Source organism: Anneissia japonica, unplaced genomic scaffold, assembly GCF_011630105.1.
Source record: "Anneissia japonica isolate Jap-2015-1 unplaced genomic scaffold, ASM1163010v1 scaffold287754_len4335492_cov202, whole genome shotgun sequence".
Lineage (NCBI taxonomy): Eukaryota > Metazoa > Echinodermata > Crinoidea > Comatulida > Comatulidae > Anneissia > Anneissia japonica.
Window position 1 is genome coordinate 2,892,491 of NW_022705543.1, and position 26,296 is coordinate 2,918,786.

The window sequence follows — 26,296 nt, forward strand, 5'->3', positions numbered from 1 at the left end:
ATCGCATCGACTGATCAAAACAATGACGTAAATAGTCACATGCTTAAGCAGCATCAAACAAGATCAATCGGGTCAGGTCAGTCCGTACACCAGGTCAGGTCATGCAGGCCTGCATGCAGAGCAGAGTGAATAAGAGGCACGTTTTTGTGAGAAGAAAATGGCACACAAAAAAGCAAGTGGATTCTTGCAAAGTGTACTGCAAAATGGAGTTGGTAGATATGTATGCCAACTGCAAAGAATTACACTTCAATTTAGCAAGACATCTGCAAGCAGCAAGGGAGCAAGGTTAGGCCTAGGCTGGTTTGTAAAGTGAGGAGCTAGGCCTAGGCTGGTTAGGCCTAGCCTACTCGCCAGTAGTAATAAATAGTACTAGCCTACACTACTTGCTGTACTTTATCTAGCTACGAACGAGGCCCTAGCTAGCCTAGGCCCATTCATTCCAAGGCATAACAGAGTACTGTTTATGGGGCCCATGCTTGTTCCTTATTGACTCAAGCCTACCCTAGCTAGGATAGGACTCGGAGGATAGTTTATTACACACACACACGCCTCCCTCACACATGCACACACAGCCCATTCATCATAATTTTATTATTATATGAGCCATCGTCTTCTCAACAATGAATGATGTCTTGACATCGAGACACATCAGTCACAGAATTGGATTGGGGAGGGTTGGTGTCAGATACCCTACATTACTGTAATTAAAACACTGTACTGTATTGTGTAATTTGTAACCTATTTTTTCCCATTTTCTACTCTTTCTTGGCATTCCATTGGTGTTAAATTTTTTAATGTAGAGGCAAAACAGGGGAACGTTCCCCCACCCCCATTGGATCCACCCTTGCAGCTCCTGTTTCCGACAGACAGAGATTCTCTGAATCTGACAGTGATAATTATCAATCCCACACTTTGAACAATGAACATCATTTTAATGGCTATGTAAAGGTGGCCAGAGAAGATTGAGGAAGTTGTAAAACCAGATGAACACACATGTTAATTTTATTTACTTTGCTACAGGGATTATATTGAACAAGAAGTAATAGATTTTGCAAACAAGCACCCTGAAGTTGTTCTTTACGTCACCCCTCACAATAAGTATATACATCCAAGACTAGTTGCAGAATATTGTAAGTCTTATATTTTTATTAAGGCAACAGATATTGTTTATTTTACGATATTTTTGTGTTCAGCATTTTGGCACATATTTAAAATGATGTTCATCTTAAAAGAAAACTTTGTTCTTCATTTTGGTTTCAGTGAATGGTTCACGGAATGTAATATCAATCTCAAATTTTGACATTGACCAAGTCAAGGAGGCAGTTGAGTTGGCGCGGTGTCAATCTGGCCGAGAAATTTTGAGGACTCGAAAACCATGGCAGACATATACGCCAAGTATACAAGGTGTTTGGAATCCATTCCTTAACAAACCTACAAATCTCAACATAAGAACTGTTCCAAGTGACAGCCCAACTGATGTTTTCCCAAAGAAGCAAATACTTAAAGGAAAACAGGGGAACGTTCCCCCACCCCCATTAGATCCACCCTTGCAGCTCCTGTTTCCGACAAACAGAGATTCTCTGAATCTGGCAGTGATAATTATCAATCCCACACTTTGAACAATGAACATCATTTTAATGGCTATGTAAAGGTGGCCAGAGAAGATTGAGGAAGTTGTAAAACCAGATGAACACATGTTAATTTTATTTACTTTGCTACAGGGATTATATTGAACAAGAAGTAATAGATTTTGCAAACAAGCACCCTGAAGTTGTTCTTTACGTCACCCCTCACAATAAGTATATACATCCAAGACTAGTTGCAGAATATTGTAAGTCTTATATTTTTATTAAGGCAACAGATATTGTTTATTTTACGATATTTTTGTGTTCAGCATTTTGGCACATATTTAAAATGATGTTCATCTTAAAAGAAAACTTTGTTCTTCATTTTGGTTTCAGTGAATGGTTCACGGAATGTAATATCAATCTCAAATTTTGACATTGACCAAGTCAAGGAGGCAGTTGAGTTGGCGCGGTGTCAATCTGGCCGAGAAATTTTGAGGACTCGAAAACCATGGCAGACATATACGCCAAGTATACAAGGTGTTTGGAATCCATTCCTTAACAAACCTACAAATCTCAACATAAGAACTGTTCCAAGTGACAGCCCAACTGATGTTTTCCCAAAGAAGCAAATACTTAAAGGATTCCCAAAGGAAAGACTGGAAGAGTTGGCAGTAAAGGCTGGTTTGTCATCAACCAATGTAAAGCCTGATACCCAGTAACCGATTGTTTAGATATTTGTGGCATTCAAGCAGTGCGAGACGTACATGCAACAATCTGGCTGCCACCAACAGACAATGTTGCATAGGAAGTGGAGTTGGAATCGCTTTAGTCTGTTAAGTGACTATAAAGATAGTGTTGTCATCATTGGACAGACATAGAGTATTACTATGCTATATCCCAAAATCCTACAATTTTGTGTATTGAACATTCAGAAGAGAAGCTTATTAGCCTCCTTTAACCTTATAATATAAACTTTAGTCACTAAAACAGGTATAGAGTACTACAGTGTTGCGTCACAATACCATGCGATACTACTCCGTTGCTATCGGCGACACAAAATGCGTTCAACCGGACACCAAATTTTAATTGATGATTAAATGTGTGTTTGATAACGAATATAATGCTTTTGTGTTTTTAGTACATTTTGATGGTAAATTATTAGGTTTTAAAATGCCTATTAACCAACGTCTTGTTGACAACAAAGGGCACCACCTGCTGTTGTGACGACACAACTGTTGTACTCTGTTTGTCCAAATTTGTTTATCAAAAGATTGGTTTAACACGTTTGTCACAATAATTATGATAAAGGTATATAATATTTAACAAGCTCTCTCCACCCCACAGGAACATATACTCTATGTATGGTATGTATGTATGCTGTATGCAGCTATAATCAGCATATTTTGTGTTTGAATTTACCATGTACAGTATTCACTTGTACTTCTAGGTGAGAAATAATCATAGGTGAAGTGCCTTGCCCAAGGACACAAGCAAAATGCACATCAAGGGATTGAATCTCCGACCTCAAAGTTAAGAAGTAGAATTGCCACTGTTGCTCCAATTTTTTACTTTACACTCTCAAACCAACTGTTGTAAATTTGTCTTCAGATTGACAACTCATAATGTAAAGGGAAAATGATTGTACAAGTATGTATTACAGAAATGTTGATGCAATAAAAACAAGTTTGTACTGTACAACTTTCTTGCATTATCGGATTTATTTTCCTTCATTTTACATATTGAATTTAAAAAAAATTAAAATCACAGATTCTATAATTATTTACTGTGAGCCTAAACGTATTTAGCATAAAACCCTCAAAGTTTAATAAAATGTATGATCAAGCTGTGGTTGCATCGGATTAATTTTGGCCAAGGCGAACTCCTACTGCTGTCCACACTAAAATTTTGAAATGCATGGCGATTCAGCAATGCGTGCAATATTATCCCGAGTCATCCTCTTTCCATCAGGTTCATGCTCAGGAAACAATGCCTGGTTAAACTCGTGCGCGTCTTGGTAATTTGATCGAATAGAATGTTACCCAGTTTGCTCGCACTGGACCTGGTACATGATTAGTTACCAAAATTCATCCAATGTGAACACATCTTGACTCTAAATGGATTCTGTTTTGTTGCCATTACAGATGGTCGGTTTTTGGGCCAAAAAAAACATGGAGGTTTTCACACATAGGGCTTCAATATCACTGCCAGGCCGCAGTTTGCCCACCAGTATTCTGTGATGTTATATTAAAACAGCGTGGCCTGCCTTTCTCTTTGATGTTCGTGGTTTGTTACCGTTACTTTATACAGTACCATAGTTTTCAGGTCAGCATTGAAGTTCCATATTTGGAAACAAGATCCTGAAATTCTGCTTGTATGAAGTCCTCTATAGTACATGTCTGCAACAAGAAATTAAAAAAAATCATATTACAATAAAAATTTGTAGACCTATTAAAATCATGTAGGCCAAGAGGTCACTAGAATTTGATATTGAAATTTAGTCAACTTTTACCTGATGTTTTTTGCTTGGTGCTTTTCCAATAAGACTTTCAATTGTTGGATGAAAATTCATTTTGGATGGATCAAACATTTCACAAATATTTACTGGAGTCCTGTAAAGCAAAATTGATATCAGAGGTAGCCACTATAATTATAGTTTACATAATACAGTAGTTTTATGCAATAATAAAAGAAACCCTTTTTTAACAAAAATAATTTCACTTTAACAACAAAAAAGTCTGGCCTAAACAGACAAACAATGGTGAAGTCATAACCTCCGTGGCAGGGGTAATGACGAAAACTACAACATACCGTCTTGCTAATTCAGCGTCCAGACTACCTGCTCCTGTTACTGGGCAACCCTTCAACAAATGCTGGGCATACAAGTGCACACTTGGATGATAATGTTTCTACAAGAAAATACATGTATAGTAGAATATAATAGTGTGGTACATCAGTTGCTGTGAACTGTGTAAAACAGACATAAATATTATGTAGCCTTAGTAGTTTACTATCTATTTCATTTCCCAACACAACAGTTCATTACTGTATACCAATGTCACGGTCATTACCCATTAACCTCTGATAGTATGCTTCCCCACATTTTGAAACTACTTGCCGATACCTAAAATTAATATCCACTTCTCAGAGCATTTCCTGTTAGTCATTTCTAGGAATTTTTATGAACTTTGTCCTCTATTCACGGTCAAAATTTTTTGAAAATAACAAACACCTTCATTAGATGCAGTTCCCACAATGCTGTGTTCTGTGCACAGCAGTGCTCTGGCTCCATCAACTCTGGCTGGTACACCCCACTTCCGGAGCTCTCATTGTCCAGTAGTAGGTCACTTCTTGGGTATGCCTGTGCCACAAAGGTCAAGAAGAAAAAGCAATTTAATGATTTAAAAGTACAAATTCATTTTAAGTTCATTCATGGGAAACCAAAGTGTGGGAGGTTAACAAATAAACATCTTGAATTTTTTCGGGAAAAAAGTACTCAGAAACGCTGTATATACATACTGTAATATTAATTTAAATAATCATAATGAACATGATTTTGAACGATTTTTGCTAGGGTGTGAAGGTAGGAAGGTAGGAGAATAACCCATAACTTGCAGCGTCATTGTGCTAAATTGCGTATGGACGTGGTCCATGACTACCTAGCTGCCGTAAATAGACACTTCATAGTACTGTAGATAAATTTTCTCATCATTCCACAAGTTCTTATCCAAGAAGACTAGTTTCTACCAACTGAACTATGGGCAAGGAGTGGCTGGAACCAGCGCCGTTGTTAAGGCTGTAGCTAGCGGTGCCCCTGCCTTACCGCTCAGCCACTCGACTCGCCGAAAGGCATGAATCTAGGCTAAGTTGATGAAAAGTTCAAACTAAAATTCATTCAGTACCACTGTAATGATGATAATTAAAAAATTAATTGTATAATAAGAGTACATTTGTCAGGACCTTTAATTACCCAAAAGGGTTAGAAAATTATTTTTACTCTGAAGACATCTGTACACTCGAAGCAAAGTACAGTGTTCCCTCCAAAAACTACGTCTTCGAAGAATCAAATAACAAATCTTCAATCACCAAGAAGACCAACCCCAAGATCACCTTTAACTTTTAGGTCCCAAAGATGGTCTCGAATTGGAAGCAGACAGTTGAATTTGTATTTATTTAAGTTAGTTCACCTTCATAGCTTGTATTGCACATGCAAGAAATGCCATTGCTGCATTAGGTAGTGACTGGAGCGATGCTGCAGTCAGCCGTTTGATGAAAGCTAGGACTCGTTGAATGTTTACAAGTTTTCTTTTCTTGTTGATCATCACATCCAGACATTCAAGAATTATTCTTGCATCATTACTGCTTTGACCTTAGAAATAAATCAGTAACATTAATGGCACTAAATATATATGCTAGCTCTATAAACAGAACAAGAGTAATAAAAGTGTCATCTATTATCATTATTGTCATTGAAGTGATTCATTTATGGGGATCATGCTGAAGCCTACAGGCAGTGGCCATGTTAAACCACACCAAACGCTGTGGTGACCCAGCACATTAAGTCCAAATCAACGACAACAACTCCACAGATCCATTTCTGCATGTTGAAATACAAACATCATGTTTTTCCATCATAAATTTTAGTTACAAAAATAAAATTAATACTGTATTGAGTTTGGTATTAACACTTTTGTCTTATTACTGTTATCTGAGGCCCATGTGCCTAAACAGATAAAAAAAAAAAGTAAATAAATTGAATATTATTTATTATATGACCATATAAGGAGTTAATTAACATAAGGAAATGCACTGTTTACCTGAGGATGTGCACCTGTCTCTTATACACATCTAGATGTGTATAAGAGACAGATATTATGTAGCCTTAGTAGTTTACTATCTATTTCATTTCCCAACACAACAGTTCATTACTGTATACCAATGTCACGGTCATTACCCATTAACCTCTGATAGTATGCTTCCCCACATTTTGAAACTACTTGCCGATACCTAAAATTAATATCCACTTCTCAGAGCATTTCCTGTTAGTCATTTCTAGGAATTTTTATGAACTTTGTCCTCTATTCACGGTCAAAATTTTTTGAAAGCATGGTCGTGTACAGGTGATTGTAGAACATAGTGGGGTCAATGTTAAGGACTTCACCTTGACCAGATAGTATATGCATAGCAGTAAGGACACAGTGTAGTGATTCCCTATACTGAAGATCCTACTCAAAGACAAACAGATATAATACCAATGAAATTATATATCAAAACAGATATGGATTTCAACATAAAACATGTTTATATTAATATACTATATACTGATAAACATTGCCATCATCTGACACTATAAAACAAAACAAAGTTATTGGATTTGCTATGGTGGAATGCAAAATACAAAATCTAATTAACATAAATATTATTTACATACAGGTGGCTTTCATATTTGAGGAACACTTTATTCAAAATGCTAATGCTGAATTGCAACTAATTTACATTAATTATATTCAGAGTTACTTGTTTGAGGCCTTTAATCCCAAAATCAGAGTACTGAGTATTTGAGTAATAGCATAAGAATGTGGCAATATTGTATACTTTAGTACAGAGAAACCGTATTTAATACTTTTACCCATAACTTTGGTAATAGTAAGTTGATTCCAGAAAATGACCCATCATTTTAAAGCTTATAATGTGGAGAATAAAGTATATTAAAAAGTAAATTTCATTTTTTGGTCACATGCTGGTTTTGGGATGGCAAGCCTCATATATGATAAAAATGAGTTAACCTACCCCGGATTCTATCAGAGAGTTGAGAACTTGTACAAGATCGTCAAAGAATTCTAAGTTGATGAGATGGGCGAACTTAGCTAGGCCTTCAAGAACCGATGGCATCAAAGCAGATTTCCTACTCTTCTTTAGAATTCTAAAATATGTTGTGAAAACGACTTGGATAGTATCGGTGTGCTTGTAAGAAAAAAAGAAATGACACAGTTGTGTTACAAATAGTAAATTAAAAATATTTCTAAATTGTTAAATATATATAATTGTTAAATTTATATAATTTTTTATGTAATTTGTAAGTATTCATTCTTGATTTGTATACATGTATTTTAATGTTTTTGTGCAATTTCATAAATTGTAATTTGTAAATGCAATGATTTTAGCCTTTGGCTACTTTTTGTATTTTGTTCATACCAGAATAAATAAATAAATAAACAATGATACAGTCTTGAACATGTGACATGCCTAAATATGGTCATGATGACATCACATCATGACCATATATAGGCACACCATGACTATATATGGGCATACAACAGTTTGTCAAGGAAAATTTGATAATCTAGACAGAGTTTACTGATGTGGATGAACCTACCAACTTCAGTTTCTCTTTCTTGTTTTCTGCTGCATTTGCTGCTTGTAGTTCCACTTCCAATTTCTCCAGTTGTTTCTTATGCTGCCATGAAAAATAAAATTTTTATATAAAGTAATAATTAATACAATCTAATCAGATTGTAATAATTTTTAAACAATATCCAATTATTCAGATAAGTAATTAATGTATTAAACCAACTTCACTCCTTGTGAAGTACTTCATTCGCACTTAATGAATCTGATTCACTATCCAACCACATACCATGGACTGAAAGATTCAAATTAATATGTTAAAGACTTACATACTATTAAAACCAACAAGACCTCTAAGCGCATCACATTGGATAAAGCACATAATGGAACACATACTCAGTTCCTTGGGGAGAATTCCATAATGTTGCAGCTGTAATTAGTACCCACTTGTACTCCTGGGTGGAGCCAGACGACAGTAGGCAAGTTCCTTGTCTAGTCCTTGACACAAGCGAAATTCACAGCGAGGGAATGAACCTCCGACCTCAAAGCAGAACCACAACCGCTGCACCAAACCACCAATAAAACTGCCAAAGGACACAGGCAACGGTCCAACCCCAGATTTGAACTTTTGATCTTTATCTAAAACTTGGTTTCTATACAATTGTTACATACTGTCGCCAACAGCTTTCGTTGATGCTGATTAGTCGGTTGAATCAGGGAGACTTCCTGATTGCGTCGGGGATTGCTACGCACTACGATTGCACTGAAAGCACTGTAGCGGCAGTGTAGCGATTTTAAGAAAACCAGCCTTCAGAAGCATAGTGCTTCACCACTGTGCCACCTCATCCATTAAGTTACAATCACTTTAATAATCAGATTTACCCTTCTCTGTGACCGTGACAAAGCCATCTTCTTTTGTTTACGATCCAACACTTTCTTTTTTCTTTCTTCATTGTGATCTTTAACATTTACTTCTTTTATTCTTAATGACAGAAATGTATCCAGCACCTTTAAAATTAAAAGAAATTTTTAATAATCAAAAACTGGCAATGATATGAAATCAATAATAAAAATTGGACCACAGTATAGTATAATATATGGCAATGAAAATAAATAAATAATAACAATATATTAATATATGTTCCTATGCAGCCATTCTGGTAAAATACTGTACCATAAAACTTTGAATTGAAGCCCAATGGGCTTAATCTCGAGAAGAAGCCCATCTCGAATTGAAGCCCCCTCTTTAGTTTGCAAAATTAGCCTTTAAGATAGCAAGGGCTACTTTTCGATATAGTACAGTACATACACTGTACATGAATTTCAAAAAAGATAATAAATTAAAACACAATTGGTTATACAGTAGTTTTAGTTGATTTAATGCCGGTTAATATCATCTATGATACAGAATGATGTTACAGTGGCCCTATTTATTGTTTTATAGTACAAATTCCAAAAACTTACAGCATTCATTTTGAAAAGAACCCCTCCCTTTACTTCGCAAAAGTAGCCCCGAAAAGAAACCCAACTCAAAAAGAAGCCCATTCAAACTTTTGTAATAAAAAAGAAGCCCAGGGCTTCAATTCAAGGTTTTACGGTACTACACTATTTGTAATGATGTATAGAAACCAATAATACAGATCCAAGACTTTTGTTATTAAAGAGAGCTCAAAATATATATTTTTTAAATTCTTAATTTCGGTAAAAAATTTAGGGCCTTTTTAATGTCCTCTGAAACTATAGTCGTTGCATTTTTTTTAACATTCCCTAGACTCAAATTATCATTCAAAGAGGTCAGACATGATCTGGCTTCTAGTCTTGGATGGATGGACGCATATGCATGGATTTCTATTCTAGGTTTCTATTGCTTTACAGCATAGAAACCAATAATAATTCTGTAACAGGATAATAATACAAACCTTTGGATCAACTTTGTAGCTCTTACTACGAACAAGTTGACTGATAAACTTGACAGCTGCTAGTGTTGAATGTCCTGCTAAATCCTGTCTGAATATTGTCTTCATGGTCTCACAACATCTGTCAGATATCTGAGGTAAACAATATATTGTTTTACCATTGGGGTAATTACTATTAATATATTACATCTTATAACTTATTAATACTGCAATTACATGTAAAATGCAGATTAATAATATTGAATACAGTATATACAGAGATTCAACTGAAAGCAAATGAAATTAAAATTTTAAAATACAAATGTCACAATTCTAAGTTCATATAAAATTATTTAAAATTCCTTTATTAGGTTAATATATATCAAATGCATGTGCAACATCACAACCAATCACAGGATGAATAGCTTAACATGTTTCCAGGCATTAATATATGCAAAATCGTTGTGGGACCTGCAGCTTACCTCTTTATGATCACAAGCCATTAACGGTACAATTACAGAAAGTATGTTGTTGTGAAAGTTGAAATGTGACAGACTAGCTGCGAGGTCACACAGGCATTTGCTGGCAACCACCGCAAGCTTCTCCCGAACACCAATTGATTTTCCATGCTCTTCCACTTCCTCTTCCGTCATCTTGCTCAATCTTTTTGGCTTCATAAAATCTTAAATATTAAATTTCAAGCATTTTTTTCTTACTTTACTTCAATAAATAAATGAATATCAAAAGTTATAATTTGATCAATTCTACCCATAAACTTCTTTTCATAAAGTCCAGAAATACCCCAGCACAAAATTAATCTTGTGGCACTAGACATCCCAAAACCAGAATCAGTGATAAAAATATGAAAATTAACATTTTAATATATATTGACTTACTGTTGCCAAAGTTGTGAGTAAAAGTACTACGGCTTCAATGTACAACTGTCACATTCTTATGCTAATTACTTAGTTTAAAAATTAGCGACAGTACGCTGGCTTTGGAATGGCAAACCTCATATGTGCTTACATTCATATCACGCTACACATAATACATAACATATAAATGCAATTTATATGGTACTGATGGAGCAGAAATGAAGCCTTTAGAATATAAACCTGCAAAAGAACTTACCATAATGTGGTATTATAATTTAAATGCCCTAAACCCATGTTTTGACATTAGCTAAACTATTTAATGACAAAAACACATTTTTGCCAAATTCCAGTACCAAACTATTTTAAGACAGTATGCTGGCTTTGGAATGGCAAACCTCATATGTGATTACATTCATATCACGCTACACGTAATACATAACATATAAATGCAATTTATATGGTACTGATGAGGCAGAAATGCAGCCTTTAGAATATAAACCTGCAAAAGAACTTACCATAATGTGGTATTATAATTTAAATGCCCTAAACCCATGTTTTGACATTAGCTAAACCATTTAATGACAAAAACACATTTTTGCCAAAATTCCAGTTCCAACCTATTTTAGGTTCATTTGATATACAGTATTCAGCATCACATTAAAAACATTCCAGAGTAATAAAATATCGTATACACACACAATTCAATTTCCAATTTTGCAGAAAATAATAATCAGAACTTGTAATAAAAATTTATAAGAAGGAACAGATGCCATGCATGAACCATAAAGTTCTAAATATTAAAATTCCACTGGGGTTCATAAAAACAAGGATATAAAAACAAAACATACACAGAGGATTACCATTAAGGAAATACAGTACAAAAAAATATGGCTATCTGAATTCAGTAGAAGGTACAATGCATCTCACTTTGTAGTATCATGTCTCATATAAGAATTTGTTTCTTGAAAAAATAACTTTTTTTTCCATTTTATCTGTACATTCAATAAACTATTAAAATCTTACTTTTTATTGTAAGTTCCAAAAATTCAAGATAATGCTTAAAATATTTAAGCAGTCCTTCTTCAAAATCTCGCAGAATTTTCACTCCCTTGCTGAGCTGAAACAAGAAAAAATAGATCATTTTCTAATATATATTCATTCAAGTCTTAAAAAAACAATTGTTAAATATAGAATTAGCAAGAAAGGAATCAAATCAAAATCAAATTAAAAAATATAAAATCAAATGTTAAAACCTCGCTTATTTTTTTTTCTGCACACCATTTTGTCAGATGAATGAATGAAATAAAAGAGAATTATTTATAAACCAACCTTGACCTGGTTTGCTTTCTCTCCCCATTCTCTAATTCTGTATCCAGGAACGATGTCTTTGAAGACTTCTAACATTGACACCATCACTAGTTTTCTGATGGTTATCATAATCTCTACATCATCTTCATGTAAAATCATGCACAGGGCCTTCAGACGATGAGTCTGTTCAAAAATTGAAAAGAAAAAGGTTTGGGATTACGACATTATAGCTGGTGGTTAAAGCGTGCGCCTTTTAATCCCGTAGTTCTTTGTTCAAATCTTGCAGACTTTTTTTTTATCAGGACTGAACAACCCTCCAAATTTTAAGCCACAAAGCTTTATTGTGCATATTTTTTACAATTCATATTTGCTTGATGTGGAAATCTAATATAGACATCCAATGCTCTCCCTGTGTTTCAGCTAAATTGCTGTAATGCAAGTATAGTCAGCGCACCGTCTTTCAGATGATCCCATGGGCAATATTCTGGCCCATGTGCATGTTAGAGAACACAGTACACTTTTCAGGAAAGAGCAGAGGATTATCTCCAGGTGAACTGGCCAAATTACCACAAAAAAGATTCCATTGAAATTGAGCCCTCTTTATTATCCAAGTTTATATTTTTTTAATTTATTTATTAAAATTTTTATTAAATATTAAATTATTAAATATTTATTAAAATTTATTTAGTAATATTATTCTTGATGTATTTCACATCGAATAAAACCAAAATGTGATTTAAGCTCTGTCCACACTATCACATTTCACTTAACAAAAAACTGTTGTATGCCCATATATAGTCATGTGCCCATATATAGTCATGATGTGCCCATATATAGTCATGATGTGCCCATATATAGTCATGATGTGCCTATATATATTTAGGCATGTCACATGTTTTTGTTAAGTAAAACTTGTTAGTCTGGACAGGGCTGGGCTTATACCGAGAACTCGGGATCCTGAATGATGCCATTGGCGAGTACTGCCACTTCTTTCTTCTTGGCTTCCAGTTTCTGCTGTCTTCTAGCATAAAGCTCAACGGTACTGAGAGTTGGTAGAGCCTTCACAACATGTTTAACTAAAGAATGAAAAAAAAAGTTCAATATAAATTCATATTGTAATTCTTTATGTAAATTTTAGCTCCATTGAGGAGCTCTAGAAACAAGTGGCTGATTGATTAATAGTTGACTGATTAATAGATTTATTTATTTATTTATTTATTTATTTATTTCGGTATATGATTTGCAATCTGCAGTGAATGGCTGAATTTGACTGTATTACATTATAAAAAAACATATAAATACAGGCAATATAAAACCTATAAATACATTGAATAGAGGGATTGGAATTGAAATTGATTACTATATACATTAACATTACAAAGTTTGAAAGTTCAATATACAAATTCATCAAAATTACCACATGAATAATATAAATATTTATCAAAAAATAAATCCTTAATTACACATTATTAATTTTAATTATATAATATATATATATTGCCAGATAATTGCCAGATAATTGCATAATATATATTAAATTCTTAACTAATGTTAACTATTGATATTTAATTTTTAGATCATTCTCAAATCTACTGTTTCTATTATACTGCCCTCACCAGAGCTTTTGAGATTGTTTACAGATAAAAAATCAAACATGATGATGGTAGTCTATGATTGGATACCTGGATAAACCGACTAATTGCCTATTTTCTCCCAAAAGAGAACACCCCTTGAAAAATAATATAGCAGTTGGATTCTGGCACCAAGCACAAACTATGCATCGTCCTCACATTTTTTCCAAATGAATTCTTGATACTTACCACCTTCCTCACTTGGTTCATCTCCTGTCACAGAATTATCCAAAATCTCAGTTTTCTGTTCCCATCGATATTCCAGACCACTTTTATGTTTAACTGGAAGGAGAGCTTTCATTTTCTTCCTTGGATCTGTTTCTTCCATCTCCCTCGGTGCCTGTTCGTACTCTTCTAGTTGGTTTTCCTTTTCCCATTTCCGTTTACGTTGCTGATGGTTCAGATTTCTGAAGTGGAAACAGAGTTTAAAATTTTGTTAGTAAAGGAGTACGGCATTGCAATTTATCTATGGTAATTCTTGATTGTAAAAAGCCAGATAATTGCATAAGCATATTAATTAACAACTGGAGGATACTACAGTAATATACTGTATAAACACTTGTATTCATTCAAATTTTAATTGTTTAGGTGAATAAAGCTGTGTTTCATCTAACGAAGCTGGCTAGTCAAAAAAATTGTGTCTCGATTAAATGTGTTAGTAAAACCACGGTGCTTGCCTATTTATTTGTTTTTATTGATTAATTGACTAATATGGCTCCTACTTTTGATCTTATCAACTATTATTTCATTAATGATGCAACAGAAGTGGAATTTTGGCTTAGAAAATTTAATAATAATATAAGGACATTCATAATGGGCCAGTATCCATCAAGGATGATCATGGCACATTGACATGTCTGAGTTATAGGCCTACTGTAGATAATAAAATATACAAATAAACAACTTTTAAAAAATGCCATTTTAGACAGTACTGTAAATGCTAGTTGTCACTTAGTGATTGAGTTTGAGAAAACAGCTTACCTATCTCGAATCTCTAACATAAATTTAGTATTTTGCCCTTCAGACTTAAAATATGAAACATCTTCCTCATCTAATTCTTCTTCACTTTCATCATCAGATACTTCTTGGTGTTCAGCATGGTTTGAGCTCTTTTGCTTTTCTGGTACATTTTTAGTTCTTGTTCTCCTAAAATTAAGTGCTGCTACATGTTTCTGATTCTGTTTTGGTTTGTCTGTTGATGATGATGATATGTTGTTTAATTCTTTGGATTTATTTTGATTTTTTCCAGCTTTTCCTGCTATACGCCTATTGAAATGTCTTGGTGGTTTATTTTTTCCAATATTCGCTTTTTTGACAAGACTTAGTTTAGTTTTGGTTGATTTTTTAATGGTCCCTGAGCCTTTCTGAAAAAAAAAAAAAAAAAAAAAAAAAAAAAAAAACAGACTTTAAACATTCTAGTCATGAGCAACCTAGAATCTAAGAAAAAAATATAGATTTGAAATTGAAATGACAATTTTAATATATTCATACTCTGCCAAACAAATTCAACTTTAAACAAAATGGTGGTCTACACTACAGTTACCAAGTGGCTAAACCTTTCTCACCTTGCTCACCTCACCAACAAGTAGGTAGTACCTACGATCTAACAAGCCCAATTAAATTTGGATCAGTTAACTGTTTTCTATTTTTTACAATAATTTCTCTAACAATTCAAGTTTTCAAAGAAAGCCATTTTTTTCTTTGTTCATTTTTTTTTTCATTTTTTAACTCGAAATACAAGGACAAAAAACAGGCCTACTAGGAGTGTAGGTTTAGCTAGAGGGCCAGTCAGGCCGCCGCAGCGCGCATCCACGCGCCGCAGCGGCCTAGGCCTACCCCTAGTTCGGATTTAAAATCTTGCTCGATTGGAGTATTTTCTAATGTAAAAATATAAATCATATTCAGACTTGTATTCATTATTATTATTAGTATAATAATGCAATTTTACCTTACTTATCCTGCCCATCGCTCTGACTTTGCTGGACCACCTATATCATTATCCATTATCAGGCCAAAAAAAACATGTCAGAATTTTTAAGTACACATGTGTGTGATCTTTGACATGAAATCGTGTTTCATTTAAAGTATCTGTATATGATATATTACTGCACAATAATTGTATGTAATTACTAGCTATATATGTGAATAATTTTAAATATTTATATGTTATGAATGGTAATATTAAATTATTTCAATTATTTTTTAAGCGTAAATAATAATAGTTACATTACATTGAATGGATCAATATTAAAGAACCCGGATGAAGGAACCATTGATCTTTGGGCATGATAAATAAGGAATACGGATAGGAATACAGTTTGCGATGTCATTCGACATGATTTTAAGTTTTGGATTTGCCAAGTCAAAGTTTAGACGTTTATCTGTTGTAATGTATTCAAAACATATATGTGTAACGTTATTATATATTTCTTTGTTATTAAATGTTCTTGTTCAAAGCTGCAATAACACCGAAGATTGTTTAAACGGGGGAGTTTGTTCTGAAGGAACATGCAAATGTAATCCTGGTTGGATAGGTGATAAATGCGATCATTGCGGTGGCAGGATTCGGTGAGTCCGTCTTCTTCATTTTTTTCTAGGACATATATGTCAACTGATCTGTTTGCTTGCCTATATGAATTTCCTGGCCTTAACCATCTTAATATGTGTTATTTTCAATTCCACCATCATCGGTACTACTACTACTACTACTACTACTACTACTACTACACTACTACAACTAGGCTAGCCTAGCCTAGTAGTAGCTAGGCTAGGTTGGTACAGTAGGTAGGGGCGGAGGCCTAGGCTCGCCAGGCGATCTTGCCTAGCCTAGCTTACCTAGGCCTATGCTATTGTTATAAGGGTTTCTGGACAAAATGGCAAACAACCAAAACGGCAATGACCAAAACGGCAATAAACCAAAACGGCAATGATAAGGGCGCATAGAAAAAATTATTATATTATCACTCTTTTAAAAAAAAAAACAAGCTAGGCCCTAGATTATTTCGATTTTGTTGGTCTGTAGTAATAGTAAATATTGTGTACAAACTGGTTTAATTTTATATTTTTTTTTTAAAGAAAATGTATTTGAAGTCACAAAATTGCATTGTTATTTTTATGCTGTTGAAATAATTGGTGCAGCAAAATTTTTTTTTTATTCCCGGATCTCATAAATTTTTCTATTTGCCCTAAGTAGGACCAGACAGACCAAAACGGCAATGTCAACTACCAAAATCGCAATAGGCATACATGTAGTTCAGTTAATTTGTATACTGTACAGTACAATACATGTAGTTTAAATCAACGCCAAGACTGAAGCGCCACCGGGCGCAGGCACCACTTTATAATTTTCTGAATCGTTTTTTTTTTTTTTTTTTACACATGTTGTTGTTTTTTTTACACATTCATGATGAATTATTTCCTTTATTTTAAAGTGTTATTTTTTTTTTCCTTGTTTTTTACTTTCATGACATAAATTGTTTAGCCTCATATTATCTGTATTTTAAGGTTTTAATTATTTAAATGTTCACTGGTTTTATATTGTATATATTAAATAGTGTTCCCCCAATCTTTCTTACTATTGAATTTGTATGTTGTATTGTCATTATTATTATTATTATTATTATTATTATTATTATTATTATTATTATTATTATTGTTATTATTATTATTATTTAATTAATGTTGTTATTCTTTAAAGTGTTTTTTTTCTTTCGCTTTTTTACTTTTATGACATAAATGGTTTAGCCTCTTTTTGTCTGTATTTTAAAGTTTTAATTATTTAAATGTTTACTGCTTTTATATTGTGATTCCCCCAGTCTTTTTACAATTGAATTTGTATGTTATACTATTATTATAATTATTATTAATGTTGTTCTTCTTTTGTATTTTTTACTCCTATGACAATTTAGCCTCATTTTCACCATATTTATCGTTGTACACTTTCATGTTCATAATTGGTTTTGTAACTGTGCCAATTTATTTAGCCGTTTTGCCAATTACCATACAGTACTGTATGTCATTGTGGAAGTGTTGCCGTTTTGACTTATTGCCATTTTGGTCTTGCCGATTTGGCCCATTGCCGTCCTGGTCTATAAGTGTTCCCGTTTTGACTTATTGCCGTTTTGGTTTTTTGCCGTTTTGACCTGTTACCGTTATGAGTACTACTACTACTAGGCCTAGGCCTACACTAGATGATAAGCCAAGCAAGTACTGGGTCTGAGTACTGTAGACAGATGTTTTGTGATGATGTTAGTGAAAGTGCAGTCTATGATAGGCTAGGTAAATACATGGTACCATAAGATAAAAAATAAAATAAAAATATTAGGCTTTAGGGCCTATACAGTATTATTTGAATTAACATCCTAAAGTTATGGTGGTTGTAACTCACCCTCATTGTCACAAAAATGTTTGTAAAACTGTAGATAAATAAAGACTGCCTTTAATAAGCATATTATTAAGCACACCTACAGTACAACAGTTTTATTTATTTAAAATGATCTTTCATGTTATTTGTTCAGATCTATTATTCTACAGTATAAATTATGTTATTGTTGGAGTACATGTATGTTGTACTTTTTACGTTAAAATCAAGTATTTTTTTTTGTTTTTTTGAAGCATTTATTTGAATTCTCTTGGCAACAAAATCATCAATTAAAAACACGGCCAATGAAGGAAGACTAAGCTGCAAGTGAATTACCTGAATTAGCTGTTACACCTGTAACAGCTAATTTCCTATTGCACCTGTAGCAAGTTAAACTAAATAAAATCCCTAAACCTACAGTACAAATAGATGTAAGCTTTTTTATGTGAATTGCGAATGGGAATACTGTATACTTTCCCCATCAATTTAGAGTTACATATATTAATACTGTTTGCTTTGCATAAACCTGGGCTGCAGTAGTACAGTATTAATAAAAGCAATTGTTTTTAATTCTGAATTACACTGGAAATTGTTTGACGATTTTAAATGAACAAAAATTTTTTTTTTTTTTTTGGAGAGACACAGTGACATTTTTGTTGTTGTGGAACCATGGAGGTATATACTCCATGATGAATCCAAGTTATTAAATTTCAATTGGAAGTGGTGAGAAAAAAGGGTTTTTTATACAAATGAATGTAAATTACAAAATTCTAATTCTTTTAAATCATATCCCCTTAAATTAATTCTTTTAGGCCCTGGTCCATTTCGACCACTGGATCAAATTTTAAAATTTAGCATTTTTAGAATGTTTATTTAAATTACTAGCTGTTATAAAGTAGGCCATGATTTTTAGCTTTAAGCTTCACTTATAGTTTGCATTCATCAGTCTAGTTCTTTTCCTTCATTTTTGATTTATCTACAGTAATATATAAAAAGTTATTTGCTCAAATAATTTCATCTGGTTTGTAAATTAGATAGTGCAAACTATATGTAAAATCAGAGCTAAATTTATCACATTACTTTGAAAATCATTTAACAATAAAATGGCAAGTAGTAGATGATGTAGAGTCAAATTCAGATTAATTTTAAAAATCTGACAAATGTAAGCTTTTTTATGTGAATTGCGAATGGGAATATACTTTCCCCATCAATTTAGAGTTACATATATTAATACTGTTTGCTTTCCATAAACCTGGGCTACAGTAGTACAGTATTAATAAAAGCTTGTTTTTAATTCTGAATTACACTGGAAGTTGTTTGATGATTTTAAATGAACAAAAAGTTTTTTTGTTTTTTTTTGAGTGACACAGTGACATTTTTGTTGTTGTGGAACCATGGAGGTATATACTCCATGATGAATCCAAGTTATTAAATTTCAATTGGAAGTGGTGAGAAAAAAGGGTTTTTTATACAAATGAATGTAAATTACAAAATTCTAATTCTTTTAAATCATATCCCCTTAAATTAATTTTTTTAGCAACTGGTCCATTTCGACCACTGGATCAAATTTTAAAATTTAGCATTTTTAGAATGTTTATTTAAATTACTAGCTGTTATAAAGTAGGCCATGATTTTTAGCTTTAAGCTTCACTTATAGTTTGCATTCATCAGTCTAGTTCTTTTCCTTCATTTTTGATTTATCTACAGTAATATATAAAAAGTTATTTGCTCAAATAATTTCATCTGGTTTGTAAATTAGATAGTGCAAACTATATGTAAAATCAGAGCTAAATTTATCACATTACTTTGAAAATCATTTAACAATAAAATGGCAAGTAGTAGATGAATTAGAGTCAAATTCAGATTAATTTAAAAAATCTGACATGTTAAACCACTGAGATTTTTTTACAATAAATGGAAGGAAATTACACATTAAATGCAGAGCAGACAACCACACCTTCTAGCAAAAAAATAAAAATATTTGCTTTGTGGTAACAGGAACTGGTGACATCATTATAAATTTACAAGGTAAATCACACCTCACCCACAGCGTGTTTTTACAAAATAGCTCATATAAAAAATAAGCATTCTTTATTAAAAATTAGTACTGTAAATATGAAAATTAGTTTCGTTAGATTAAGTGTATTTGAAACATTCTTATCTTAAACAAGGACCAAATGTTTTTATGACATGACTATAAATAATTATGCAAATAAATAATTATTCCAAATATTTGTATTAAACAAGTAATTTATCAATATTGTCACAGTTATTTGAATAGTACAAAGTCCAATATGCAGTTTAACAGCTGCAGAAACTCCATTATGTTGCATAAAGAGTGATGTAGTACAAGATCTGGTCAAATTTGTATTTGTTTACCATGTAATGTACTATCTTGGAACAATCTATAAATTCCAATAAATTTAGAAACATGAAAATCAACAAATAATTTAGAGGAATTTTACTATCTAGAATTACTAATCAACTAACAAAGCATGTTATTTTTAATGTTATGAATACAGGAAATAATTTAATTTTATTATAGATTTACTGCAAATTACTTTTAAAAATCAGCCAACTATAATGTATTAATTATCATGTTAAAGTTATTTCAGGAAATGTTGTAATGCTAATTTATATATATATTAATATATCCATAATATTTTGCAAAATACACACACACACACTTGATACTCTAGTGTCTAAATTAAATGTTAGTTACAGAATTGTCTTGTTAGTTGAAAAGGGTAAGATGGTTTTAATACTGTACATCATTAGTTAATGTTTTTACTTAAAGCATCTTTCTATAGTTAAATCATTAATAATAATAATAATAATAATAATAATAATAATAATAATAATAATAATAATAATATTAATTTAATAATAAAAATGAAAATAATAATAATACCTTGCGTTTGAACTCAATAAAAAAGTGATCTTTTAACAATGTACAGTCATACAACTTTTACAGTTTTTGGTTCTTAAATAATTAATTTATATATACAGTAGGAGGTTGGTGAGTCACTTGATAATTGATTCTGTTCACTTTTTGACAATCCCGTCTACTTCCTAATGTGTCTGTTCTTTGTTTTGTTATGTTTGTTTCAAAGACAGTATAAATGAAATGAAACAACAATAATAATAAAATAATAAAATAATAATAATAATAATAATAATTATAATAATTATAATTATTATTGTTATTATTAAATATTATTATTATATAGAAATAATATTATTATTATTATTATTATTGCTGCTGCTATTAATTATTTTTTATGGTTATCTTGTTACAGATTGAATTCCACGTCAGGAATTATTCATGAATCTGCAGGTGACTATTCTACAAATAGTAAATGTACTTGGCTATTAGACAGTGGCAAGTAAGTAAACAAATACAATAGCATGTTCATTATAAAATATTTAAAGCAAAGCTCATTACTTTCTTGTACAGTAGATCCATTAAAAAGCAAATGTCATTTAGAGCTGTCAGTGGTGTCTAGTGCCTGTTGTGGGTCTGTGATCCTAATCAGACCATGGAAGTATAAATATACTTGCTGTGTTTGCATTCACAGGAGATAGTACATGCAAAGCAATTGAAAGGATATGATGTAAAGTATGAGTAACTATATAGCATATGCATCATACAATCCTGTGTTTTTTGCATACAGTATGTAGACCATTTGATTTGCTAAACAGTGATAGTTTCAGGGTTTTAAAACATCCGTAAATCAGTGAAAATTGTTCATCTGTGCATTATTGGGTAAAATCTTAATATGCAGAATTTTGCATTTCTCTGTAGAAATGTATTTGTATGTGGACTGTTGCATTTTATTCCTATGTAAAATTGTAAAATGAATTTTAAACAATAACAACAAATTATACTGAATACTGACTAATGTTTTGATTTAAATTTTAAGAGGTACCAAATTTTTTCAGACAGGTCTTTAACGTCAATTGCTGAAAAAAAATATTCCCTATAGAATTATGCAAATTGAGTATTAATCCTGAAAAATCAATATTTTCATCAAAATTCTGGTCCCTACTTTGCTTTCCCTTATACCTATTCATTGTTGTTTTTTTTTTTTTTTTTTTTTTTCTTTTTCAATTCAAGGCCATTTTTTTTTTTTTTCTTTTCTTTTTCAATTCAAGGCCAGGTTCAACAATAGATTTGAAAGTAGAAACTTTTTCAACCGAGTGTAGCTGGGATTACCTGTATGTGTATGATGGTGACTCAGTTTTTTCACGTCAGTTAGCTGCTTTTAGGTGAGTAATTTATTGGTCATTATTATTCAAGGATTAATCTCTCCTATTAGTAATAGTATAAAACTTGTGACATCTGATGCTTGTTCATTTCCCATACCAAAGTAAAAATAGCTATAATATCTAAAAAAATATAATGTGCGAACTGCTTATATTACAGTATGTCTTGCAGATATTTGCTTAAGTGTAGAAATTATTAGCAAATATACTTTTACTTTTTATTTTTTCTGTATTTTTTTTTTTTTTTTAAGAGCTGAGCTTATTTTAATTTTTGTACTACAGTAAAATAGTAATTGTGGTATTTTATCAGAGATGGATATGTGTGCCTTAAAAGATGCCATTATCATTATTATTAAAACAGATGTATTTTGTACAGTATTGGTTTATAGTGGAAACGTACTGTAGTAATTATTTGATTAATTTTTTACTAAATTTTTATTATTGTGCAGACGTTGAATCCATTATGTAGATAATAATTTGTCATGTCACTTTCGTTTCCATGGCTATATTTTTTAATTAGTTGCGTACCATTTTAATGGTTCAGTACAATTTTACAAATAAAGATTTTGAAAGGCAATTATTTACTGTCTTAGAATTTTAAATCTAGGTTCTGAAGGAAATGTTGTTTTTTTGATATTTTGTACAGTAGAACTGATTTTTCTAAGACAATTAAAAAGCATTTGACGAAAAACTGTGAAGCAGTTAGTAGGATACAGATTTTTGAATATTTAATGTTATTTTTATCTAAAATAGCGGGAAAAAGGGTCCACGTTTTTTCAGACTTTTATCCCCAATTTTTAAACAAAATTCTGCATCTCATTAACCGCCTGCAAGTTTTTCGTCAAGTACTGTATGCTTTTCGTGCCTTAGTAAAATGAGTTCTCCAACGCAAAAAAAAAAAAAAAAAAAAAAAAAAAAAAAAAAAAAAAATCCTCTGGAGCTTAGCTTTAATACTCAACTTAATATATACTATAAAAAACACAACTGCTTTAAACTTCATTATAAATGGGCGAATGCCGAATTTAGTACAGTGGCCTTTACGGCCTCAAACCAAACATGTTTCGGTACTGTAGGTCAACTTTCGTCAAGTGTGCTTTTCATGTGTTCTGCAACATATTTAAAAAAAAATTTCCTATGGAGCTGGGCTTCAATACTCAACTTAATATATACTATAAACAACACAACTGCCTTAAACTTTATTATAGGCGAGTGCCTACATTTAATACTGTGGCCTTTATGGGGCCCAAACCAAACATGATTCGGTAGGTCAATTACCATCATCAGTAAAGAGATTTCACCTGCAATACACATACACTGTACATAGGAATAACAATTAACAATACCAAGCATGACATGAGTTTATGAATTGGACCGTAACATCAAAATAAAACAATTATGAATAAAGGTGACCAGAATAACAAAACTTGATATATTACAGTTTCTATATTGTATAGCACATTTTGAAATCTCTTATTTACTGTAGCTTGAAAAATGACAAGTTTGTTTCTAGAAGCAAGTATCATCTTCATAATTTTTCCCATGTGATAGTTTATTTTATTGAATTGCTTCTTGAGACATTGATTGAAGTGTGTAGGAGGAAAGTGAGTAGCGCCACACTCGAAGGCAATCAAACAATTAGCATACTAAAAATCCCTCATGAGAGCCCTGATATTTGAAATTGATCTTATCCTCCAAAAACGAATACAATTAATATATTTTCAGAGCAACTTTGAGACTGACTAAAGCCAAGTATAAGTGTTCAGTAGATAATGTAAAGCCATGGGGATGGAATATTGAATGATTTATTTAGTATTATAACACATTGACATTTCATTGTTTTTTTTTAGGGTTTTTATGGTGTTGTTTTTTTTTTTCTTTTACTTACAGTGGTCTTATAAAACATAAAGATGTTAATGTAGATCATGAAATGAGGGCTACGTCAGGCTATGCATATTTACATTTTTATAGCGATGCTGCATATACCCTCGACGGATTTAATATATCTTACAGGTATGCAACTCTTAAACCAACAACATATTTTCCTATCTTATCAGTAAAATTCTCTCAGCTTCATTAACATTAATGAAAATTCTATACAAATTTTTTTAATTCATTATCTTAGACCAGAAATTTGCTAACAAAGGTTCTGACATGTCCAACGGAGGAGTCTGAACCTACAGTAGGAGCTAACTAGAGCCTCGGTTGACGGCTTAGAAAAAGAAATATAGGGTTCACAGGGAGAGTTTTTATGGCTTAGCATACATAGTATGGTCAAAACTGTGCTTTTAGACCACAATATTTGAGATTACCAATCAAAAAAACATTATTTTGATATGAAGCAAATTAATATTTTAATTTTTGATTCAACGACCTTGTTTGTGGCGTATTATGAGTGGAAGGTTCAGGCCTGTCCGACGGGAGAGGGGGAGGGGCAGATGCCCCGGTAGCACCACCATTGGGTCAGGCCTGTAGGTCCTTAGGCATACTTTTTGATTAAATGCAAATTATTTTACTTTTCAGTGTGAACTCATGTCCTTCTGAGTGTTCAAATAGAGGGAGCTGTACCTCCGACCTGCAGTGTAACTGTTACCCAGACTGGTATGGCAAAAGCTGCGGCCTAGACCAGTGTCCATCCAACTGTAGTATTAATGGTATTTGTAACAATAATGGCTGCCAATGTTCTGCAGGATACAAAGGTATGTCTTCCACAGTACAAGGTATTTTAATCTAGTTTCTTTTTTACCTTGTAACATTATGCTATTTATAATTAAATATAAATGTTACAAGATTGAATTATAATGACATGTTTGTGTTTCAGGCCTTGACTGCAAAACTGAACCATCTGAAGGAGTGTGGCAAGTTCGAGAGACCTCTTTAGTGGGCAAAGCATCACATGCTATGGTCATTGACAACCAGTACATTTGGAACATTGGTGGATTCTTCTTTGACAGTGATCAGTACATTGCTTTAGTACAGTAAGTATTCATGCTGGTTGTGTTTTCCATTTGGTGAACCCTAAGTTTATTGTTTCATTCCTTTCTATTTCTTAATTCTCAAGTTTAATAAATGCATGGCTATCATTTGTGGATTGATGCAATTAAGTAGTTGAAGAATTTTTTTTGGAAAATTATTAAATTATAAAATTTATCCACCATAATATCTATATTATTGAGGTATTTAAAATAAGTTTCAGTTTATTCAGTTTTATATTGTATTGTTAAAGGCAAAATATTTTTCTATATTATTTCATATATGGGTATTATATACAATGATATTGCCTTATTTGGGTATGACATGATAATAATTTATTATTATTATTATTATTATTATTATTATTATTACTATCATTTTTATTATTATGTCTTTGCCTTTATCATTGTTTCTCTGGTAGGCCTCTTGTACAGGGACATGTTACCTTTTTTGCCTACCAGACTCATTACGTTTTGAGTGAAATAAAATTATGAATTATGAATTATGCCCATATACATGTATGAGTATATTATATGTGATGATATTCCCATATTTGGCTGTGACATATAGTGTCCATATATGGACATTATATGTATATGTGTGTATTACTTTTATACAATGATATTGCCAAATTTGAGTGTGACATGATATCATGGTGCCCATATATGAGTATGGCATTATTATTATGCTCATTTATAGGCAAATCACCATCATTCAAATAGATTAAGGAAGCAAGGAATATTTATAGGAATTTGGCAGAATTATAAATGAGAGAAAATAATGTGGTGCAGCAGTTAAGATGCTCGCTATTAAATGCCAGGGATCCTGCTTACCGTATATATGCAGTTTTTTCCTTAGTGACTTATTTATTATAATAAGGCATACATGTAGTTCTGTCCTTTTCATCTTTTGTATTGCTGTAAATTACACTGATATGGCGACATTGATTATTTTCTTTCCGTAGGTGGAAATTCATTTGTTGTTAGATGAAGTAGATCCGAAATCTTAACTACTCAACTGATAGTGTTGTACAGTGCCTCAGAAATAGATATGCTGTATTTTCTCAACATATTTATAT

The 26,296-nt window shown here is 32.2% G+C and overlaps 3 protein-coding genes across 8 annotated transcripts in view; 2 read left to right on the top strand and 1 right to left on the bottom strand.

The window, feature by feature from the left end:
- Positions 1-55: 55 nt before the first annotated feature.
- LOC117105641 (39S ribosomal protein L43, mitochondrial-like) lies at positions 56-2,411 on the top strand. The gene is made up of 4 exons (XM_033246841.1): positions 56-285; positions 1,021-1,130; positions 1,261-1,439; positions 2,141-2,411. Exons 1-4 carry the CDS (start codon positions 158-160, stop codon positions 2,285-2,287), a joined length of 564 nt encoding a protein of 187 aa, XP_033102732.1. The 5' UTR covers positions 56-157; the 3' UTR covers positions 2,288-2,411.
- Positions 2,412-3,322: 911 nt separating this feature from the next.
- LOC117105644 (nucleolar complex protein 3 homolog) lies at positions 3,323-15,693 on the bottom strand. The gene is made up of 17 exons (XM_033246843.1): positions 15,571-15,693; positions 14,604-14,986; positions 13,812-14,029; positions 12,934-13,067; positions 12,013-12,174; positions 11,707-11,800; positions 10,291-10,490; positions 9,833-9,961; positions 8,796-8,921; positions 7,942-8,022; positions 7,356-7,529; positions 6,652-6,790; positions 5,753-5,934; positions 4,798-4,926; positions 4,377-4,474; positions 4,078-4,177; positions 3,323-3,964 (listed from the first exon to the last, which is right to left on the bottom strand). The coding sequence occupies exons 1-17, from the start codon at positions 15,586-15,588 to the stop codon at positions 3,887-3,889; spliced, it is 2,445 nt and encodes an 814-aa protein (XP_033102734.1). The 5' UTR covers positions 15,589-15,693; the 3' UTR covers positions 3,323-3,886.
- Positions 15,694-15,890: 197 nt separating this feature from the next.
- The window catches only part of LOC117105698 (attractin-like), a 28,857-nt gene continuing 18,451 nt past the window's right edge, over positions 15,891-26,296 (top strand). For all 6 annotated transcript variants that reach the window (XM_033246928.1, XM_033246929.1, XM_033246932.1 and 3 more), the window contains exons 1-6: positions 15,891-16,190; positions 21,282-21,368; positions 22,138-22,251; positions 24,136-24,258; positions 24,769-24,944; positions 25,067-25,223. In XM_033246928.1, coding sequence (XP_033102819.1) covers positions 15,946-16,190; positions 21,282-21,368; positions 22,138-22,251; positions 24,136-24,258; positions 24,769-24,944; positions 25,067-25,223 — 902 coding nt within the window. In that variant the 5' untranslated portion in view covers positions 15,891-15,945. The remainder of the gene's footprint in view (positions 16,191-21,281; positions 21,369-22,137; positions 22,252-24,135; positions 24,259-24,768; positions 24,945-25,066; positions 25,224-26,296) is intronic.

Bases quoted from the DNA above. Each gene is read 5' to 3' on its own strand.
- LOC117105644 (XM_033246843.1), bottom strand. The intron at 9,962-10,290 runs GTAAGCTGCAGG...TGTTTACCTCAG, and splicing joins TGGCTTGTGATCATAAAGAG to ATATCTGACAGATGTTGTGA. The intron at 8,922-9,832 runs GTTTGTATTATT...TTAATTTTAAAG, and splicing joins GCTACAAAGTTGATCCAAAG to GTGCTGGATACATTTCTGTC.
- LOC117105641 (XM_033246841.1), top strand. From the start codon at position 158: ATGGCACACAAAAAAGCAAGTGGATTCTTGCAAAGTGTACTGCAAAAT. The intron at 1,131-1,260 runs GTAAGTCTTATA...TTTTGGTTTCAG, and splicing joins AAGACTAGTTGCAGAATATT to TGAATGGTTCACGGAATGTA. The intron at 1,440-2,140 runs CTCAACATAAGA...AAACCTACAAAT, and splicing joins TCCTTAACAAACCTACAAAT to CTCAACATAAGAACTGTTCC.